The sequence below is a fragment of the Arachis hypogaea genome, chromosome 19 (genome assembly GCF_003086295.3).
Source record: "Arachis hypogaea cultivar Tifrunner chromosome 19, arahy.Tifrunner.gnm2.J5K5, whole genome shotgun sequence".
Taxonomy (NCBI): domain Eukaryota; kingdom Viridiplantae; phylum Streptophyta; class Magnoliopsida; order Fabales; family Fabaceae; genus Arachis; species Arachis hypogaea.
In genome coordinates, this window is record NC_092054.1 from 154,245,541 (window position 1) to 154,266,190 (window position 20,650).

Sequence of the window (20,650 nt, forward strand, 5' to 3'; positions counted from 1 at the left end):
GGGTAATTACTCGCTTCAGTACCAAAGCGGGTTTTTAATTAGGCGAGTTTTTGGATGGAGCAAAACGGGAGTCAAATTTAGGTTAAACCTGTTCCTATTCTTTTCAATATATATAATATATATAAAATAATTAATAAAATTATTATTATATTATATTTAAATTTTTATTTTAATTTAGGTTAGGTATGTAACGATGGTTATATAAATTTTAAAATTTAATTTTATTTGTTGGATTTTAATAATTATAAGGGCGGGGTAGGAATGAGACGGATTAGGATTTAACTTTTTACTAATTGCGGATAGAAGTGGAGCGGGTTTGATGCGGGTTATTGTAAGGCAGGACGGAGTCGGGTAGAGCAAAAACCTGCCCCATTGCCATCCCTATTTTTAATAGCAACACATTCAAGTGTTTTTGGCAACTAAATTCAATCAAATTGGCTCAAACCCAACAAAAACTACTTCTATTACACACAGCGTGTACACACGCAGGCTTCACTAATGCAAACATATAATTCTTTTTCTTTGCGTTCTTCTTCTTCTTCGCGTTCTTCCTTCTTCTTCGCATTCTTCTTTCTTTTTCGTCGCATTCCTTTTTCTTCTTCGCGTGTTTTCTCTCCATCGTCGTTCTTTTATTGCTGTTATTGTTGCTGCGTTTTTCTTTTTCCTCCTTTTCTTTTTAGCAATTTTGCAGCATTAATTTTTTTCTTTTTTTATTTTATTTCTTTTAAGAGAGTGAAACAAGAAGAATTATAAAAAAATAAAATAAGATGATGAAAAAGAAAAAGTATCAGGGGATGAGGAAGAGTTTTGAATTATGCAGAACTTATCAGAATAAAAATATACCGAAATTTTTTAACAATAACACAAATTTTTTTGTTTTTACACCAAAATTTTGCTACAAAAGCACAAAAATATTTTCTTTAATGCTGTATTTTTTCTTCTTTTTTTCTTTCTTTTAGTTGAATGAATGTAGATTCATCCTCTTCCTAGTAATTTTACAGCATTATATGTTTCTTCTTCTTCTTTGTTTATCTTTTTTTTTTTTTATTCTTATTAAAAGAGTAAAACAAGAAGGAAAAGATGAATAAGAAAAAAAAGATGATGATGATGAAAAAGAAGAAGATGTAGCAAAAGATGAAGAAGAGGAGGAAGATGAAGAGTTTTAAATTATGCAGACCTTATTAAAATAAAAATACACCAAAATTTCTTAATAATAACTCATAAATTTCTTAGTTTTTACACCGAAATTAAATTCAGAATACACCGAAATTAGGAACAAAAATAGATTTAATGAAAAAAATGGGTAACGTATACTTTTTGTCCCTAAAGTTTAAAAAAATCCTTTAGTTTTATTTTGTTTCAGTTTTGTCCCAAAAGTTTTTTATTTGCATCAAATATACCTTCGATGGCTAAATTTTCAAAAAATTTAAAACCAATCTAACAATAATGCATAAAAATTATGCTTGATTTGCTTGTTTTGAGGGTTGTTCTTATGAAATTGTTGTTGAATCGGTCTTAAGGTATATTTGATGCAAATCGAAAACTTTTGGAACAAAATTAAAACAAAATAAAATAAAACATAGGGATATTTTTGAAACTTTTGTCAAACTTCAAGGACAAAAATATACTTTATAAAAATCCTACATTACATTTAAATTCAAACCCTCAACCATGAACACTGATTTTTACAAACAAAAACGAAATTATTCAACTACAGGAGCATCAAATACTAACGAACTACATTAACAAGGTTCGAACCAAACGCCATCCAGTTGATTCGTTTCAAAACAATAATCCAGTTTGTCTTGGTTCAACTCATAATATGAACTTACATCATTCATTATTTTCGAAAATAAAATATATGTTCAAACCTGATTTCAAAAACCTTGATCCAAATCTTCAAATCACATAAAAGAGTATTGATCTTGAACGAAGAGAACAAAGAAAAGAAAGAGAATACAGAGGAGGAAGAGAACGCAAAAAACACTACTAAAAAATTTAAAATAGAAAACAAAATTCGCATGGAAAAAGACATTTATATATATTCGCGCATTAAGTCAGAAATTTGTTAAAAATAGTGGCGTGTGGAGGTGAATTAGGTTAAATCTACTTGGTTAGATTTAGTTAGTTAAATGACTTAAACATAAAGATTAATTATTTTTAATATGTTATGTCTTACATTTTTAATGTATTGTTTATAAAAGATTTCTTTTAATATTATATTACATTTTAATTATAAATTTGAATAAAAGGATTTGTCAAATTTAATATGATATGAGTTAAATATCAACAAAATTAATTTATACTTTCATAAATACAAGGGGGGGGGGATATATTGCTGTGATTTAGTCATTACGGTAAAGATAAATCTGAGGAAATAATAAAAAAATAACTAATAAGCAGTTAACAAAGATTTTAAATGTGCAAATTTCAAATTTTGAGATATACAATTTCAGTTAATATTTAATTTAAATTTAATTTAAAGTCAAATTTAATTTAATTCTTAAATTTTTAATAGACTCAAATTAGATTTAAAAATTTATAATCTCAACTCATATTAACTCTTGAACTAATTTCTATTAACGTATTGATTTAGTATATTAACATATTGTAATTTGAATTTTTTACCTAAGTTTCATGCAATTAAAATTTATTAGAGTTTCAGAAGTTTGATTGTTATTTCTAGAATCGCAAAATTGGACTTGTTATTATCGGTTTCGTGAGAATATTAGAGAGTCAATCAAATTTCTGGGAGGTCTAATAGGTTTTAGTCACATAAAATCTAAATGGGGAGTCCAAATCTTAGTTAGTTACAGTACAAAATCAATATATCATTTACAAAAATCAGTTACTGTTATAAACAGGAACGAACTTAGAGGGGGTGAGTAGTGGCCTCAGCTCCCCAAAATTTTAAAAAATTATATTTATATATGAGATATGTGTTTAAAAAATAAAAAAATATCATGTAATTTAAAAATTTTATATGTATTATTTTTTAATATGTGATGAATTTATGTCTTAATTGTTTAATTCACTAATATTTTTTACTTAACTAATTTAATATCATACTCTCAAGTCTTTGTACCTTTCAAATTAATTTTTATATAATAATCTCTATATTTATTTTTTTATATTAAAATATTTAATATTTATATTATTATATTAATAATAACTTACATAGTTATATTTTAGTAATCACAGTATGTACTTTAAATATTCTTTTCTTGTAAAAAATACTCATTTTTTTCTAAATTTACGTTGTTAAAATTTTTTTTATAAAAATATCTTATATTTTGTATTCTATAAGAATACTATGTCTTTCAAACAATTAATAATTTATAATTTATTTTCAAATTTTTTAAAATTTTTGGAAGAATTAATTTTAATTAATAAGATATGTGATAATTTTTAACTAAACACGCTATACTTTATTAATATTTTATGATTTTATAATATATTATTAATATTGTTATATTTTTTATGTAATATTTAAAATAAAATTATGAAAAAATTATATATATATATATATATATATATATATTGATAAATCTTTTTAAAAATTAACTCTAATAATTATATACTAATTATTTTTATAAAATAAAAAAAATTATCTAAAATTCGACTCTTTTATATTAAAATTTTTAGATATATTTTTGGTTATAAATTTTAGAAACTAAATTAAGTTAATTATAATTCTATGGGTCAATTTAAATTCAACCTCAAATTTTTAGGATCAATTAACTCTATACAACTTTTTTAACTAATTATTAACTCTTATTTATGTTGACAAATTAAAATTCTTACTACAAAATTGCGACTTTACTCTTTCTAGAAAAGTCCGAAGGAATGCAAAGTCACCATCCATCTAGTGACTTATTGACTTTGTTGCAAACATAAGGCTAAACGGAACAAACTCACCACTTTCTGATTTACGATAATAACGCTAGTGCCCATTTTTTTGGTAAAAATAATCCATCTCATAAACTCACTAATTTATAATAACTAACGAATGAACGAGGACCTTTATTCGTTGATTTTTCTTTTATATATTCAACGGGACTTAAAAGAATAAAGAAATTACTCCGAAATTATTCTAAGAATATACACGCTTTCAGTTCATTGATTTTTTAACATTTATTTATATATAAGGCTAAAAATTGATTTTTTATTTTTTATAAGTCAAAATTGTTAACATTTGTAAGAAATTGAACCTTATAAGAAGATACGCAAATGGTCAACTTCATGACCAACCTTACATATGTTCTACTAAATAATAAAAACAAAATTCTTAACACGTCATAAAGCATTAGTTAATTTTTTGTTAAATAATTTTTATGTAACTTTCAGAGAACGACTATTATCACTTCTATATTTTAGTAATGTCTTTTTTTTAATTTATGCAAATATATAATATAAAAAATATAAAACAATATTATAAAAAATATGAGTGATATTATCGTTTCTTAACTTTTATATAATAAATCTTTAAAAATTTGAAGTATTTATGTTTATCATATAATTTTTTATATTTAATATCTTATCTAATACTCTTAGACTTTATTTGGTTGAAAGAAAAGAAATTAAAAAAAAAGAGAAAGAAACAAAATTGAGTAAATTTTTATTTTTTTATATATATTTAGATGAATAAAAAATAATTTTATTTTTGTATTATAAAATATATTAAAAAATAATATTATAATAAAATGACATGGCAAGTTTTTCTTCCAACACTAAAAAAAAAAAAAAATAGTGGATTCTACTAATTTATTTTGTACTATTATAATAATTATTTTTTTTCATATTTTTCCTCTCAAACAAACAAAGCCTTAAAGCTCTTGTAGTATTGTTAATTAAATCTAAAGAGGAAAAAGACAAAGAAATCCTTAGCATTAAAAAGTAAAAACCTTGGTTATAACAAAAAAACATGATAGCAAACGGTCACCCCCTCCGTTGACATAGGCAGGGAATCTGTTAGCTTGCGGAGTTTGGCAACACACGTAATCTAAGCTCTGATTAAGAGGATCCTGCCATTGCACTTGCACGTGGATCTCTTCTCATATCCCTAATTTTCTATAATTTTTTTATATCTTTTTATTATAAATAATTATTTAAAGGTTTAATTATTTGCAGATCTCTATAATTTTATCGAATTTTTAATTAGGTCCTGTTACGGTCCAGCCCAACTGAGCGAAATCGTCGTCCCGGCCCACGGACAAACCGATCTGCACGGTCGGGTCGACGTGCATAACCCGCTCGGTCTACGACCCGGACACGCGTCCTTACTGCCAGCTGCGTGACAGCTGTGGGAAACGAACCTTCTTGGAAGAAGACCTTCCCTCGTGGGGCCCGCCTTACTGACAGAGTATATAAGGGGAGGGTCCTACCCCTCTCCCAAGGTACGTCATCATAACTTTTCCTCCTTACCACCTGCACACCTACTGACTTGAACGTCGGAGTGTCATTGCAGGTGTCACCCCCCTCTACTCATGAAGAATTCGGGAAGTTGGCCGCCCACGCTTCTCAGCCCCAGGATCCAGGCCAAGGCTGGGACCCACCTTCACACCCGACAAGCAACCCCAAGCCGTCCGGTAACCGACTAACCATACATTGGCGCCGTCTGTGGGGACCTAGCTAATATGGACTTTGTTTTGGTTCCTGGGGGGCTGACGGCGGAGCCGGGCCCTGCGGGAAGGGAATGGATCCCAGAAGCAGTAGGGTAGCTGCCGGAGCTCCCACTCGCGAGGGCACCAGATCCCCCCCCCCCCCCCGCGGCAACCCGAGGGACGACCCTTTGGAGGAACAGGCAGTGACAGCGCCAGAATAATACAAGAGCTGCGCCATAGGGTGCAGAACTTAGAGCGAGAAGTAGCCAACCGGAAAAGTCGTCAGCCTACTCCTAGTCAAGAGCATTCCCGATCCCCTCACCGAGGATAAAGGAGTCTCCGAAGAATTCACTCCAGGCACACTCCGAGCCCCCGGACAGAATCAGAAAGCCAGAAAAGCAGAGAGGCGTTAAGGAAACGACGAGATCCTCTGGTCTACACCCGATCACCGACAAGAGATACCGAGGAGGAAGACTGGGAAGGCGATAGAGAGCGAAGAAGAAGGAGCCGACCACAACAAGAACACTACAGAGAAAGGGAAAGAAGAAGCCGACCTTAAAGAGAACACAGTAGGGAAAGACCGAGAAGAACCTGACAACTGGTGGTCATGGGGGCCACCCCTTTCCACCACTCGATCCTCGGAGTACGGCTGCCGAAGCACTTTGATAAGCCGACACATATGAGGTACGATGGTACTCAAGATCCCCAAGAGCATCTAACGGCATTCGAGGCCAGGATGAACCTGGAAGGGGTAGGGGATGAAGTAAGGTACCGGGCTTTCCCGGTAACCTTAGCTGGGCCAGCAATTTGTTGGTTTAATGCCCTCCCCTAGGGCTCCATAACCACGTTTGCCGACATCAGTCGCGCCTTCTTGGCCCAGTTCACCACGCATATCGCTAAAGCGAAACACCCGATTAATCTGTTAGGAGTGACTCAACGAACCGGCGAGCTGACCAGGAAGTACCTGGATAGATTCAATGATGAGTGCCTGGAGATTGACGGCCTAACCGATTCGGTGGCCAGCTTGTGCTTAACCAACGGACTACTAAATGAGGATTTCAGAAAACACCTTACCACCAAGCCCGTCTGGACAATGCAGGAAATTCAGAACGTGGCCAGGGAATATATCAATGATGAAGAAGTAATCTAGGTCGTGGCAGCCAATAAACGGCAGCCCGCATACCCTAACGCCCGCTCGTTCGGCGGCGGGGAAAGATCTAAGGAACACTTCAGAGACGGAGCGTCAGCTAAAACTTTCAAGCCCCTTTCCCGCGTTGGAAAGTTCACCAACTACACCCCCTATCGGATCCAATCGTTGAAGTCTATCAGTACATCACCGACAAGGGCATCTTGTCGAAGCCCCGACAACTCAAGGACAGGACGGGAGGAAACAAAAACCTCTATTATGATTACCACAAGGGCTATGGCCGCTGGAGCAAGCCATCTGAGAAGGAAAGTTGGCTGAGTTCTCCTACCTTATAAGGGAACCGTGGAGGAGGGACCGTGACCGATCAACCGAGGACAAGAGCCGCGTCGTAAGGTAGAGATAGGAGCCCGAGGAGGACAGTGAGCGTGGTCTCTGAAGGTTGTGGTAGGCTTAGAGAAGGGGGGTTGAATCTATGCCTTCCTTTTAAGTTGCTGTTATTATCCTTTTTAAACAAACTCTTAATTCTGATTCTGTTTGTACTCAGCAGCGGAAATTTATGAGACAATTTATTTTTGTCTCATGAATATCAAAAAACAGAACACAGCAGAGAAGAGAAAAGCTAACACCGGCATGTATCCTGGTTCGGTTGCCTTGTGCTATGCAACCTACGTCCAGTCTCCTCCACAACTATGGAAGAATTTCACTATAGTTAACAGTATTACATACACCAATTTCACAGGATTGACCCAATCCTTTCACACTCAAGTTCTAACCTAACTTGACATTGGCTATGCTAATACATAACTATTCACTCTTAGTGCTAACCCAACTAAGAAAGGGATACCTCACAAGTACAAGATACAAGACATAAACACACCTAAAGAAATCTGAAAATAACTCTAGCCTTTTCTCTCAAGTGTATCACTCAGCCTTTTTCCACTCATGGCTTTTACTTGAGCTTTCTCACAATGCCTTTTCTCACAAGAAATTACAGAAAGATAAACATAGAAAAGTACATTACAATCTGTAAAACATGAAGGAGATTGACTTCGTCATCAGCCTCTTTGCTATGTGCAAAACCAGATTCGCAAACTTCAGATGCAGTTCTTCAGTATTGGCCGAATGCTTCTTTGAAAGAAAGCATTATCCAAGTAGAGGAACTTCTTAACAGAACACTGTTCTCACACTCTGGTTTTCTCTCCTTGCCTTCTGAATGAGCCGCAAGCTTCTTTTATCTCCTTGCATGTTGCTTGGTTCTTCTCCAAGGTCAACACCTTGAGCCTTGAGCTTCACCAACTCACAGAATTACTTTTTCACCTTAATCCTTAGAGAGGAAACTTTCCTTCTGACTTCCTCATCTTGACCGAAATCCATGAAACATCAACCATAGAAATCTTCCAAAGGTCAACTTGATATGAGCCCTTGAAAACCAACTTGGTCCCCAAGTCTTATTTAAGACCGTAGATACACAACAGGGAAGAACAGAAATCCTCTTTCCCTTGTATCCCATTTCGGATAGAGCAGAGAGTTGGGAAGAAGAGATGTAACCAAGTTGCATGTATGAGGAAAAGATTTACCTATAACCTAAGCTTGATTTGGTTTGGATTTGTTGAGATGACTTCTGCCTTTCAAGCTTAGTTTCTCTTTCTTGCTTCTTTAGTGACTGTCTTGGTGAAGAAGCTCTTTCTCTCTTTCTCTTTCTTACTTTTCTGAAGCTGATTTGACTTGGTCATAGAGAGATGAACGTTGCACTTTGAAAGAGAGGGATTTGCATTTCTGAAACCAGATCGGGCTTGGATCGAGTATTGGTAAGCATGGCCCGATTTGATTTCTTTGGCTTTGTTTCTTTTGGGCTTCTGATTTTTTTTTTTGCTTTCAGCCCAACAACTTTGCTGATTGCTTTTCATTCCATTTGGGCTATGGAATTTTGGCCTGCAACAATAAACAACTAGTAATAAGTAAATATAATTAATCAACACTAATTATTTATTTTGCCCAAAAATAATGTTTGTCATCACTAATTAATTTAGTTAATTTCTTAACTCAACAGTCTCACTGTGGTAAATGTGGTGATCGGAAGAGACATCCCTCCCAGATCGAAATCGGCTAGCAAGAAGGACGCCAAGGTCTTAGCTATGTCCTCTGGCCCCACGCCGACCCCCCGGAGAGTACCCTCGATATCATTCGGCCCTGAAGATCAATGGTTTGACGAGGTTGCAGAGAACACGCCGATGGTGATCACGGCCAGGGTGGGCACCGGCCTAGTAAAGCGGATCCTGGTGGACACAGGGGCTGACTCCAATATCATGTTCCGTAATGTATTTGACGCTCTGGGTCTACGGGATACCGACTTGAAAGGCCACCAACACGGCGTAGTAGGCCTAGGCGATAACTTCATCAAGCCAGATGGTGTAGTTTCCCTCCCGGTCTCTATTGGCGGAGGCAGGGGGAAGAGGTCGCTAATGACGGACTTCGTTGTCTTAAGGAACTCCACGGCCTACAACCTCATCCTAGGGAGGAATACCATCAATGAGTTTGGGGCGGTGATTTGCACCAAGCTATTGCTAATGAAGTTTGTTGCTGATGATGGATCAGTGGGGACCATCAGGGGAGACCTGGAGACGGCGGTCGCATGCGACAACGCCAGCCTCTCCCTGAGAAAGAAGTCTAAAGAAGCATCCGGTGTTTTTCTTGCTGACCTGGACGCCAGAGTCGATGACAAACCCAGGCCGGAATCAGAGGGGGACCTTGAAAAGTTCAAGGTTGGCGACTCAGATGAGAAGTTTACCTTTGTAAACAGAAACCTACCCCATGACTTGAAAGAACCCTGATAGAGATTATCAGAGCCAACGGTGACTTGTTTGCCTGGACCCTGGCCAACAGGCCGGAATCAGAGGGGGACCTTGAAAAGTTCAAGGTTGGCGACTCAGATGAGAAGTTTACCTTTGTAAACAGAAACCTACCCCATGACTTGAAAGAACCCTGATAGAGATTATCAGAGCCAACGGTGACTTGTTTGCCTGGACCCTGGCCAACATGCCGGGTATAGACCCCCAATTCATGTCGCACCATCCAGCCGTGAGACCGGAGGCAAAGCCAGTGGACCAAAGAAGGAGAAAAATGTCCCAAGAAAGGGCAGTCTACTAGAAGCGAGCTTCATTCGAGAACTCAACTACGCGACTTGGCTGTCGAACGTGGTCTTGGTTAAAAACCCCAGTGGGAAATAGAGAATGTGCGTGGATTACTCCAACCTTAACAAAGCATGTCCCAAGGACTCCTTCCCCCTACCCAACATCGATGCTCTTGTTGACGCGGCGGTGGGTTACCGGTATCTGAGTTTCATGGATGCCTATTCTAGGTACAATCAGATACCGATGCACCAGCCAGATAAAGAGAAAACAGCATTCATAACGCCAGGAGGAACATATTGCTACAAAGTAATGCCGTTTGGACTGAAGAATGCAGGGGCCACATACCAGAGGCTGATGAACAAGGTCTTCAGAGACCTCATCGGCAAGACGGTAAAGGTATATGTAGACGATATCTTGGTCAAGACCGCCAGAGCCGACGGCCTCATAGGTGACCTGGAAAACGTCTTTACCTCTCTTCATCGGCACAGAATGAGGCTCAACCCACTAAAGTGTGCCTTCGCCGTCGAAGCTGGAAAATTCTTGGGGTTCATGATAACCCAAAAGGGGGGAGGGTGGAAGCAAACCCGAAAAAGTGTGAAGCAATCCTACAGATGAAGAGCCTGGGAAGCGTGAAAGATGTCCAAAGGTTGGCGGGCAGACTCACCGCACTATCCCGTTTCCTCGGTGCGTTGGCAGCCAAGGCTCTGCCTTTCTTTAACCTGATGAAGAAGGGGATCGCATTCGAGTGGACCCCGGCATGTGAGGAGGCTTTCAAACAGTTCAAAGAGATAATCTCAGCGCCGCCCGTCCTCGCGAGGCCTAAAAATGGAGAAGTGTTGTACTTGTACTTGGCAGTAACCGACGAAGCCTTGGCGGCGGTCTTGGTGCGAGAAGAGAGGAAGACCCAACAACCAATATATTTTGTGAGTAAAGCACTACAAGGAGTGGAGCTAAGGTATAGCAAGCTGGAGAAGGTGGCATATGCGCTCCTGACCTCGTCGCGAAGGTTGCGGCAGTACTTTCAAGGACACCAAGTGATCGTCAGGACGGATCAGGCAATCCGACAAGTACTCCAGAAACCTGATCTGGCGGGTAGAATGATGACCTGAGCTGTGGAACTCTCCCAATATGACTTACAGTATGAACCCAGACACGCGATCAAAGCTCAGGCCATGGCTGACTTCCTGGTAGAGGTGACAGGGGATCCGGCCGGGACACCAAACACACAATGGAAGCTCCATGTGGACGGAGCATCCAACCAAACGTTCGGAGGTGCAGGAATCATCTTAGAAAATCCAACTGGAGTTGTATACGAGTAGTCAGTCAAATTCGAGTTCCCGGTGTCAAACAATCAGGCAGAATACGAGGCCCTGCTGGGCAGCCTAGCTCTAGCAGGAGAGGTCAGAGCTACCCGACTGGAGATATGTAGTGACTCGCAGGTCGTCACTTCTCAGATCAATGGGACCTACCAAGCGAAAGACTCACTGTTATAGAAATATCTGGAGAAAGTCAGAGAGTTGAGTAAGCAATTTGAGGAGGTCACGACCCAGCACGTTCCGAGAGAAAGGAACACATGGGCAGACCTCCTATCAAAACTGGCGAGCACAAAACCAGGGACGGAAAACTGGTCTCTCATTCAGGGTTTGATAAAAGAACCAGCGGTAGCTTTACATCTGACCTAGGCAGATCCCTCCTAGATGAACCTGATCATCGACTTCCTAGAAAAGGCTGAACTCCCCAGCGACGAGAAGGTGGCTAAGATAATAAGGCGAGAAGCGGCTAAATATGCGATCATACAGGGCCAGCTGTTTAAGAAAGGGCTTAGCCAACCACTGCTGAAATGCCTGCGTCCCGACCAAACAGACTACGTCCTCAAGGAAGTCCACAAAGGATGTTGCGGTCACCACATCGGAGGAAAGGCCCTAGCCAGAAAGCTCATCAGAGCCAGCTACTACTGGCCCTCAATGATGGCGGATTCTAAGGAATTCGTTAGAAGGTGCAAAAGATGCCAGGAGAATTCCAACTTCCACAAAGCACCAGCAACTAAACTCAGCCTACTGACGGCTTTCCGACCGTTCTCACAATGGGGAACCGTTCTCACAATGGGGAATCGATCTTTTGGGACCCTTCTCGGTCGGGCCAGGACAGGTCAAGTACCTGATAGTGGCCATTGATTATTATACAAAGTGGATAGAGGCCGAGCCGTTGGCTAGCATATCCTCGGCAAATTGTCAGAAGTTCATGTGGAGGCAGGTAATAGCAAGATTTGGTATCCCGGAAGCCGTCATCTCCAATAACGGGACACAGTTCGCTGATAAAAAATTTGGAGAATTCCTTGCCGATTTGGGCATAAAGCAAAAGGTCTCGTCAGTTGAGCATCCCCAAACCAACGGACAAGTTGAAGCCGCGAACAAGGTCATCTTGCAGGGCCTCAAAAAACGACTTGACCAGAAGAAGGGAGCGTGGGCAGACAAACTAGCCTCGGTTCTCTGGTCCTACCGCACAACTCAACAGTCAGCTACCGGGAAAACTCCTTTTCGGCTCACCTATGGGGTAGATGCAATAATACCCGTGGAAATCGATGAGCTGAGCCCGCGACTACTCTTAAGAGGAGTCGAAGAGGCCGTGGAAAAGGACTTGGTGAATGAAGCCAGGGAGATGGCTCATTTATCAGAAACGGCGCTAAAGCAAAGAATGGCCCTGCGCTACAATGCCAAGGTGCTCAAGAGAGAGTTCGAACGGAACGACTTGGTCCTAAGATGCAATGATATCGGGCTCCCGACACCGGGGGAAGGAAAGCTGACGGCAAACTGGGAAGGCCCTTACAGGGTGAAAGAGGTGATCGGCAATGCCACCTACAAGCTGGAGCGGTTAGACGGCAAGGAAGTCCCGAGAACGTGGAACACGGACAATCTGAGAAGATTCTATTCCTAGAACAAATCCACCGGCTTAGTAAGAACATTTTATGATGGATTATTTATCCTTGTCATATATTTGCTATCATTTTACGTTTGAGCCACTTTACGTTTGAGCCATTTACTATTACCATTTATAAACTACTTGTCATCTCCTCCCTTTTTTTGCATCCATTGTTATTAATTAAGCCACCACGACGAGTAAATGGTCTCAAGTCGATACGGTAACCTGGGACTGATCACCTCGGGCACCACGAAATTAACGAACGCCAAAATATGCGGCTATTGAAACGATAAAAGCCATGACCTGGCTTCGCTAATTACCAACTAAACGGTAAAATGTTCATGAACAAATAGTTAATGCCAACAAAACGATAAAGAACAAAAAGAAAAGTAAGCGCCGACAAGGCTGGAAAAAAGCAGTTTGTCACATGCCGATTAGGCGGCAAACAAATTCGAACAGTTCAAAAAGATTGTAAACATTACAAGTTACAAAAGCACACAAGTTACAAGGACGAGTCACTTCTTCGGCATGTCGACGATCTTGCCATCCTTGATAGTATTGAAAATGTCAACAGCCGAGGTGTCGAAGTCGGGAGACAGCAGCTTTACTTGAGCTTTGAGAGTTTCCTCGGTCATCAGGATGGCATTCTTGCCCTGCTTCACGGTCTCTTTATACTTCTTAAATTCAGCAGTCTCAGCCTGAGCCGTCTTGACCAAGGAAAGCGCCTCATCATGCTCCTTCTCCAGTGTGGGCACCCGACCTTGAGAAGAGTTAAGTTGGCCCTCCAACGTAAGCTCCTGCTCAGTAAGGCGGACCACGACAGCATCAGAGGTCTTCACTTTCTCCTAGCCTTCTCTTCGGCTGACTTGGCCCTCTCTTCGGCAGAGGCTAGTTGCTCCCGAAGCAACTTCACTTCATCTCTGTACTTGGTATTGGCCTTGACAAAAGATTCAAGCTTCGTTTCCAAAGAACGCGCTCTCACCAGGGCGGATTCCGCCTTCCTCGCTATGGTGGCCCCTCGGAGTAAAGTGCGGTACATCCACCTCACTTGCGAAGCAAGGTCTCCACCGTAGAAGAAGTCCTCCATGCCAGGAAGCAACTGGGAATCGATAAAATTCCCAGCATCAAAGTTCTTCTCCATAACGGTGAGAACCCCCTCCGGACTGGAAGACGGCCTCTTCTTCTTTTGGTTATCATCAAGCATCTCAACTTTAAGGCTAGCAGACGGTTTCCTTTTCTTTGGGTTATCACCCTCTTCCTTAGAACTCGGATTCTCTGAACCAACCCTTACCTCCGGCTGAGGACCCAAAGAAGCATTGGTGCCGACCCCTTCTCCCTAGGCAGGCTGGGACTGGACCTCGGGCTCAATAACGTCATCCGCCGGGACCTCTTGGGCGGGGGTAGCAGAGTCGTCGTCGCTGCCATCAGCCAGAAAAGTGTTGAACAAAGCATCAAGTCCTGTTACCTTGGTAGACATTGACACTACAACAAAATACGAAAACCTGTTGGTCGTCAGATCGGCAGAAAAATAAGAGACAAGAATAAACACAAAAATCACTAGACGGCTACTCACATATATAATTCCTAGCCATGTCCCGATCCCCCATGAGAATATGGGGGGTTAACAAGGTTCTTCCCAAAAATAGCCAACAATACGTCGCCAACCCTCTTATTTTCTGGGGATAATACCTTATACGTTATTTTGGTAAAGGCGTTAGCCCCCGCACCGAGACTCCAATAAGTTGGTATGCGGCGTTCCCCTTCTAATGTCAGCCAGAAGGAATGCCGACCTTCCGCGGGACGGACGTTGAAATACTTGTCCTTAAAATCATGATACGAATCTTCGAATATACCGAAGATCCGCCGACCTTGGGCCGCCCGAAAGGACATGTAGCCCTTTTTAGCCCTCCCCTCTTTGGAAGGATTTGTTAAAGTAAAGAGAAAAAGAAACACTTCGACGGAGACCGGCAACTCCAGATGCTCGCACACCATCTCGAAACAGCAAATGGAAGCCCAGCTGTTCGGATGCAGTTGGGATGGCACCACGTCACAACGATTAAGTAGCGCCATCTAAAAAAGGGAGAAGGGAAGGCGAACTCCCAGGTGAGTGAACATGGCCTTGTACAACCACATCCAATCGGGAACCTGGGGAGAGTGTAAGTTTAATTCATATATTCGTTCGTTGTCGGCAGGAACGAAAGCCGCGTAATTAGACTCCTCATCGGTCCCTCCACAAAGGTAGTCGGCCTGACGGAACTCGTCAAGTTCTTCCAGGGACATTTGGTTTGGGGTCTCCTTCACATCTGAGGTCACCCATGCATATCGGTCGTATGCAGCCAGCTTCATGACCCTTATGGCAGGACGCTGAGCCATACCTACAGTGGGGGCACCACTCAAAATCAGTCTAGAAGGTAGGGAGGTCAGTAATACTACCAGAAAACTGCAAAATCGCTACCAGAAACTAGAATCTACCTATCCAGTAACTATAATTATCAAAATGAGGCCAGGAAAGCAAAATCCTAGAATGGTAACCCCCCTACAGTCTCTACCTAATGCTAAAACGCAAGCAGTTCATATCGAGCAGTACACATCAACAGTGCAAACACACATGTAAAACCAGGAAGATAAACAAAGAAGATAAACAACACCACGTCAATACCAAGGAAAAAATAGGAAACTTACCAGGATAAGGATGATAATTAAAGAGGATCGAAGAATTGATAAGAATCTGGATGAAACAAGGGTTTGCGGTGGAGGTTTTTTGAAAGAAAGAGGAAAAAGCAAAGAAGATGTAGTGGCAGTACAACTAAAGTGAAACCGAATGAAAACTGCAAGGGAAACCAATGCTGAGAAGCGTGAAGGACAGGGGTATAATAGCCTTTTCTCGCGGGGTTATGAATTGCCATTAAGAGCATGAAATAATCGGCGCGAGAAACGAGGCGACGAAGGGCGCACCCCAGCAGCGAACAGACTACACGCGCGTAGAAGGCGCGTCCTCATCACGAGGGCCGACGAAACGACGCCTTCGCGAAGGAGAAAAAGAACACGCCATCAACGGCACTCACGGCCGCAGCTGACATGTTGGGGGCACTGTTATGGCCCAGCCCAGCTGAGTGAAATTGCCGCCCCGGCCCACGGGCAAACCGATCTGCACAGTCGGGTCGACGTGTATAACCCGCTCGGTCTACGACTCGGACACGCGTCCTTACTGCCAGTTGCGTGACAGCTGTGGGAAATGAAGCTTTCTGGAAGGAGGCCTTCCCTCGTGGGGCCCGCCCTATTGACAAGATATATAAGGGGAGGGTCCTACCCCTCCCCCAAGGTACGTCATCATAACTTTTCCTCCTTACCACCTGCACACCTACTGACTTGAGCGTCGGAGTGTCATTACAGGTGGTACCCCCCTCTACTCACGAAGAATCCGGAAAGTCGGCCGCCCACGCTTCTCAGCCCCAGGATCCAGGCCAAGGCTGGGACCCACCTTCACACCCGACAAGCAACCCCAAGCCGTCCGATAACCGACTAACCGTACAGGTCCCTATACTTTTTTTTTCTTTTCAATTGGGTCCCTGTACATTAATTTTTTTAATTAAGTCCCTGTTAACGTTAAACGTTAAAAAAATGTTAGTGAATTGTGAAATTACTTGTATACCCTTAGGGACCCAATTGAAAAGAAAAAAAATATAGGGACCTAATTGAAAATTCGGTGAAACTATAAATATTCAATGAAAGATATTCCTATAATTCCTATTTAATAATTTTACGACATGAAAGATATTTCTATAGTCCTTTTTATTTTGCCACTCTCATTCTTTTGCTTATTTATATACAAATTGTACCAAAAGTACCTTCTTTTTTTTTTTTTACTTTCAAAATACCTTATCTTAAGAACATACAACAAAAAGGAAGGGATAAAAATAGTAGTAATCAGTATATGTAAAATTCAATTTCCATTATTCAAGTATTCATTATGATCATGTAATATTTTACATTTGTGTGAATTTATGAAATATAGTTTGTGTCTTTATCATATCATGGTACACCATAGAAAATCACAAGACTATGTAATTTGTATTATTGAAATTTGAAATCTAAAAACAAAAACCATAGAAAACGTAGTTTTCAGTGCAATACAGATAATATAGAAATCAGTTCTTGTGCTGCAGCCTCCCACACTCTGAACTAGTATAAGATTAACAATAACATTGATAATGGCCAATTTTCAAGTCGAGAAAGATTATGAAAGAGCAGACTTGAGTTCATCAGGTGTCCCGACAAGATAGTCATTTTCACCAAAAACTTCAATCAAAGCATGGTATTCTGCTTTCGAAACAAAAGAAGTCGGAGTAAAATAATCTTTGTGAGATCCATTCATCTTTTTGGGGTTCTTCGGGCACTTCCATATACACCTTCATATACCCATCACTAAAAATAAGAAATGCATAATTATATTTAACACATTTCTATTCACAGATTTTACATGCAACAGCTATATAACATATAATCTCAATATTTAGCATTTCAATCAACCATGGATGTATTGAAATCATTATGATAAAAAACAATGAATAATCTTACCTCAATGAAGTTAACAATGGCATTTAAGTTAGATCCCAGAGCTGACAACGCGAACAATTCAAAAATAACAAAATATCTTTTTTATCTTATTGAGGCATACAACCATTTTAACCACAACTACAATCCTAATCCACATCATTTAATTGCAATAATCCATATAAAATTTGTGACATTAATTCACAGGAGGATTCTTGGCATCTTCATCATTTTGAGAGTAATCACCAATAGCAACAGAAAAATCAGGTTGATGAATCATAGTGGTGACAAGAGTAGCATCTTCCCCAAAAATAACAATGGCATTACCAGCAGTAACGGGGTAGCACCAGCAGGGGAATTACCACAAAAGAACAAAAAATAAAAATCCTAAACTCTTGATTCAGTTTTTTCACACTCAAATTTCACCATTTATCCGAAAAACAGAATACACGAAGGAGAATTAGGCACATTGCAGTGATATATGTCTATGGTAAAATCCAAATCCCCATTACTACATTTAAAAAAAAAAGAAACAAAATCCTAATAAAACAGTATTATCACAGCAACAACAATCAACAATCAAGAATAAACCAAATTCATCATAAGCAAAATTAATTTATATGTCAATTCACCAATTAACAAAATTCCTGTACATAAATATCCATATTGTAAACCCTAAATAAACCATTATATCAAAACAATACAAAAATCAATTCAACAAATAGATACTCAACCAATGCCATATTTAAAAAAAAAATAAAATTAGCATAAACATCAAGTTTTAAAGCTGAAAAAAGAGGCCTTTTTTTGTCACCTATTTACAGACAGTTCGAGTACAAGGAGATCGAGCAGAAGTACAATGCGGGAACGGGAGGTCAGGCGCTATGAGACTCGGCTCCAAGCGCTACGATCAATGATGAAATTGAAGATGTATTTTTTTCGGATTTACATTCTACACCAAAACGACAACGTGTGTTCACTACTATTCAAAAAGTGTTTTGTCCTCTTTGTATATGTGGATAATTAATAGCCACGCCAAGTTAACATGCCAACTCAATACTTTCTGTGAGTCAAGCTAAAAATTGGACTAATGACTGATTTGGCTGATGAAAAAAAATTAAAAATTAATATATGCATTAATTTTTCTTAAGACTAAAATATCGGCTTTTAAAATTTTATATCCACCTTTCAAATCTTCAAAAACTGATTTGGATAATTATTTTTTATTATATTAATTTATTAAAAAGTTAATTTTTATTATTTTCAGTATTTACATTCAAAATTTCTTATTGAATTATAAACTATTTATTATCTTAATTAATTATATTTTTATTATTCTTAAGCATATTTAATAAATTATAGATACGTATATTAGTACTATATACTACTGGTAATAATACAAACAATTTTGATAAAGATTTTATTACTATATATCTTAGAAGTATATTGTAAGAATGTTATGAAGGAACTTTTTTATTAAAATTTATTTAAAAGCAAATTATATTTATTTTTAATATATTAAATACATAAAAATATATAAAATAATATATATATATATATAATAATTAATTTTAGTTATTAATTTTTAATATATACGTAAATTCTTCCTAACAACTTAACAAGTACTTTTACTACGCTTATTTAGAAGAAAAAAAAAAACTGTAATACCTCAAAAGGGAATCTTTCTTTCTTATAAAGAACATAAAGTCATAAATGTTTGTTTGTTTGTGGATTTGTGGATATAGATATAAAATTAGTTATTTCAATATTAATACAGAAAACACCTATCCAGGATCTCGTAACTCAACAAACACCTTCCCATATTTTGGTCCTTTATCCATCCATTCCTAATTCAACCATTTATTATTCAACCAAGTAAAAGTTGTATAAAGTTTATTTTTAGCAATGGTTATTTTATTTTACTTCATTCATTAATATCGAAACTTTTTTATTGAACATAATAATTCAGAACCTTTTTAGTGATATTCCTTGAGTCTTAATTAAATATTTAACAGCATTTAGCATAACATTAAAAAAGAAAAAATATATTATTTTATTATTTTTTTAAATTTTATTATTTGTGAGCCTTTTTCTATTTTAATTTAAGTAATTAAAATATTATTTTATTATTTTATCAATTTATTATCTTAGACGAATTTAATCAGATTAGTATTAGTAAAACGAGAATAGTGCAGATCATATTTTATTTTTTTTAATTTTTAAAAAAATAAAAAAATCTATCTTCTAGTAAAAAATATACTTTGTTTACCAATCAGTCAATCACACATACATCGGTAGATTCTTACTAATTAAAAAATATATTGAGTTGTTTAATTTATTTTACCCATGATAGATTAACAGTTTATCTGGATGGAATTAGATTCGAGAGAATAGAGTATTGCAAAAAAACAAGTTGCATCGCTGTACCGTACTAAACTACATACTAATACGAGTATTATTTAAAGTACATAATCCTTTTTAAAATTATTTTTCTGACGTGTATCATTGTATTATATTGACTCATCTAGATCAATCGACATTGAATAATATTAAAAAGATGTTAAAAAAAGAATAAAGAAGAACCCCCGTCAATAACTTGCAGCTAAGTAACGGCAAGAGATAGTTTGTCACAATTTTTTTTGGTGTCTATTTGTCACAATTAATATAAAATAAATTTATACATACATCTAATTATATAATAATATATTAATAAAAATAATTATTTTAAATATTAACGGCATAAATGATTACGAAAACACGAGACATTAAATTATAAATATAAAAATATAAAATTATATTTATCAAATAAAATATAAACAAAAATATTATATTTAAAAATATCGAATTAATATATTTTGTGTTTATTCTGAGATAATAACAAAAAATATATTTTATTTTTATTATTTTATTATTTTTATTAATTTTTTATAATTATATTTTTATTATTATATTTTTTTCAAATTTTTTAAATAAAAAATAAATTAAATTAAATTTTCATAATTTATTTTATTTTATTATTAAATAAAATACAAAAATATTATTTTTTATATTTTTAATTTTTGTATCTCGTTTTAAATATTTTATCTTATCTATTCTCAAAATCAAACGCAACTTTAATCTAATATTGTGTAAAGCTATATCAAAATTAAATTTATTGAAAAAACTTTAAATATATATAAGGTTTAATTATTTTGTTGATTCTTATAGTTTCGTGAAATTTTCAATTAGGTCTCTATATTTTTTTTTTTAAATTGGGTCCTTGCACTAATTTTTTTTTTCAATTAAGTCCCTCTTAA

General features: G+C 37.6%; 1 protein-coding gene across 1 annotated transcript; it reads left to right on the top strand.

Moving 5' to 3' along the window:
• The first annotated feature begins 6,210 nt into the window (after positions 1 to 6,210).
• Positions 6,211 to 6,753, top strand: LOC112779145 (uncharacterized). The gene is made up of 2 exons (XM_025823395.1): positions 6,211 to 6,387; positions 6,436 to 6,753. Exons 1-2 carry the CDS (start codon positions 6,211 to 6,213, stop codon positions 6,751 to 6,753), a joined length of 495 nt encoding a protein of 164 aa, XP_025679180.1.
• Positions 6,754 to 20,650: the final 13,897 nt, after the last annotated feature.

Excerpts from the sequence above, each read along its gene's own strand:
- LOC112779145 (XM_025823395.1), top strand. The coding sequence starts at position 6,211 with ATGGGGGCCACCCCTTTCCACCACTCGATCCTCGGAGTACGGCTGCCG. Across the intron at positions 6,388-6,435 it reads TAAGGTACCGGGCTTTCCCG|GGCTCCATAACCACGTTTGC; the intron begins GTAACCTTAGCT and ends GCCCTCCCCTAG.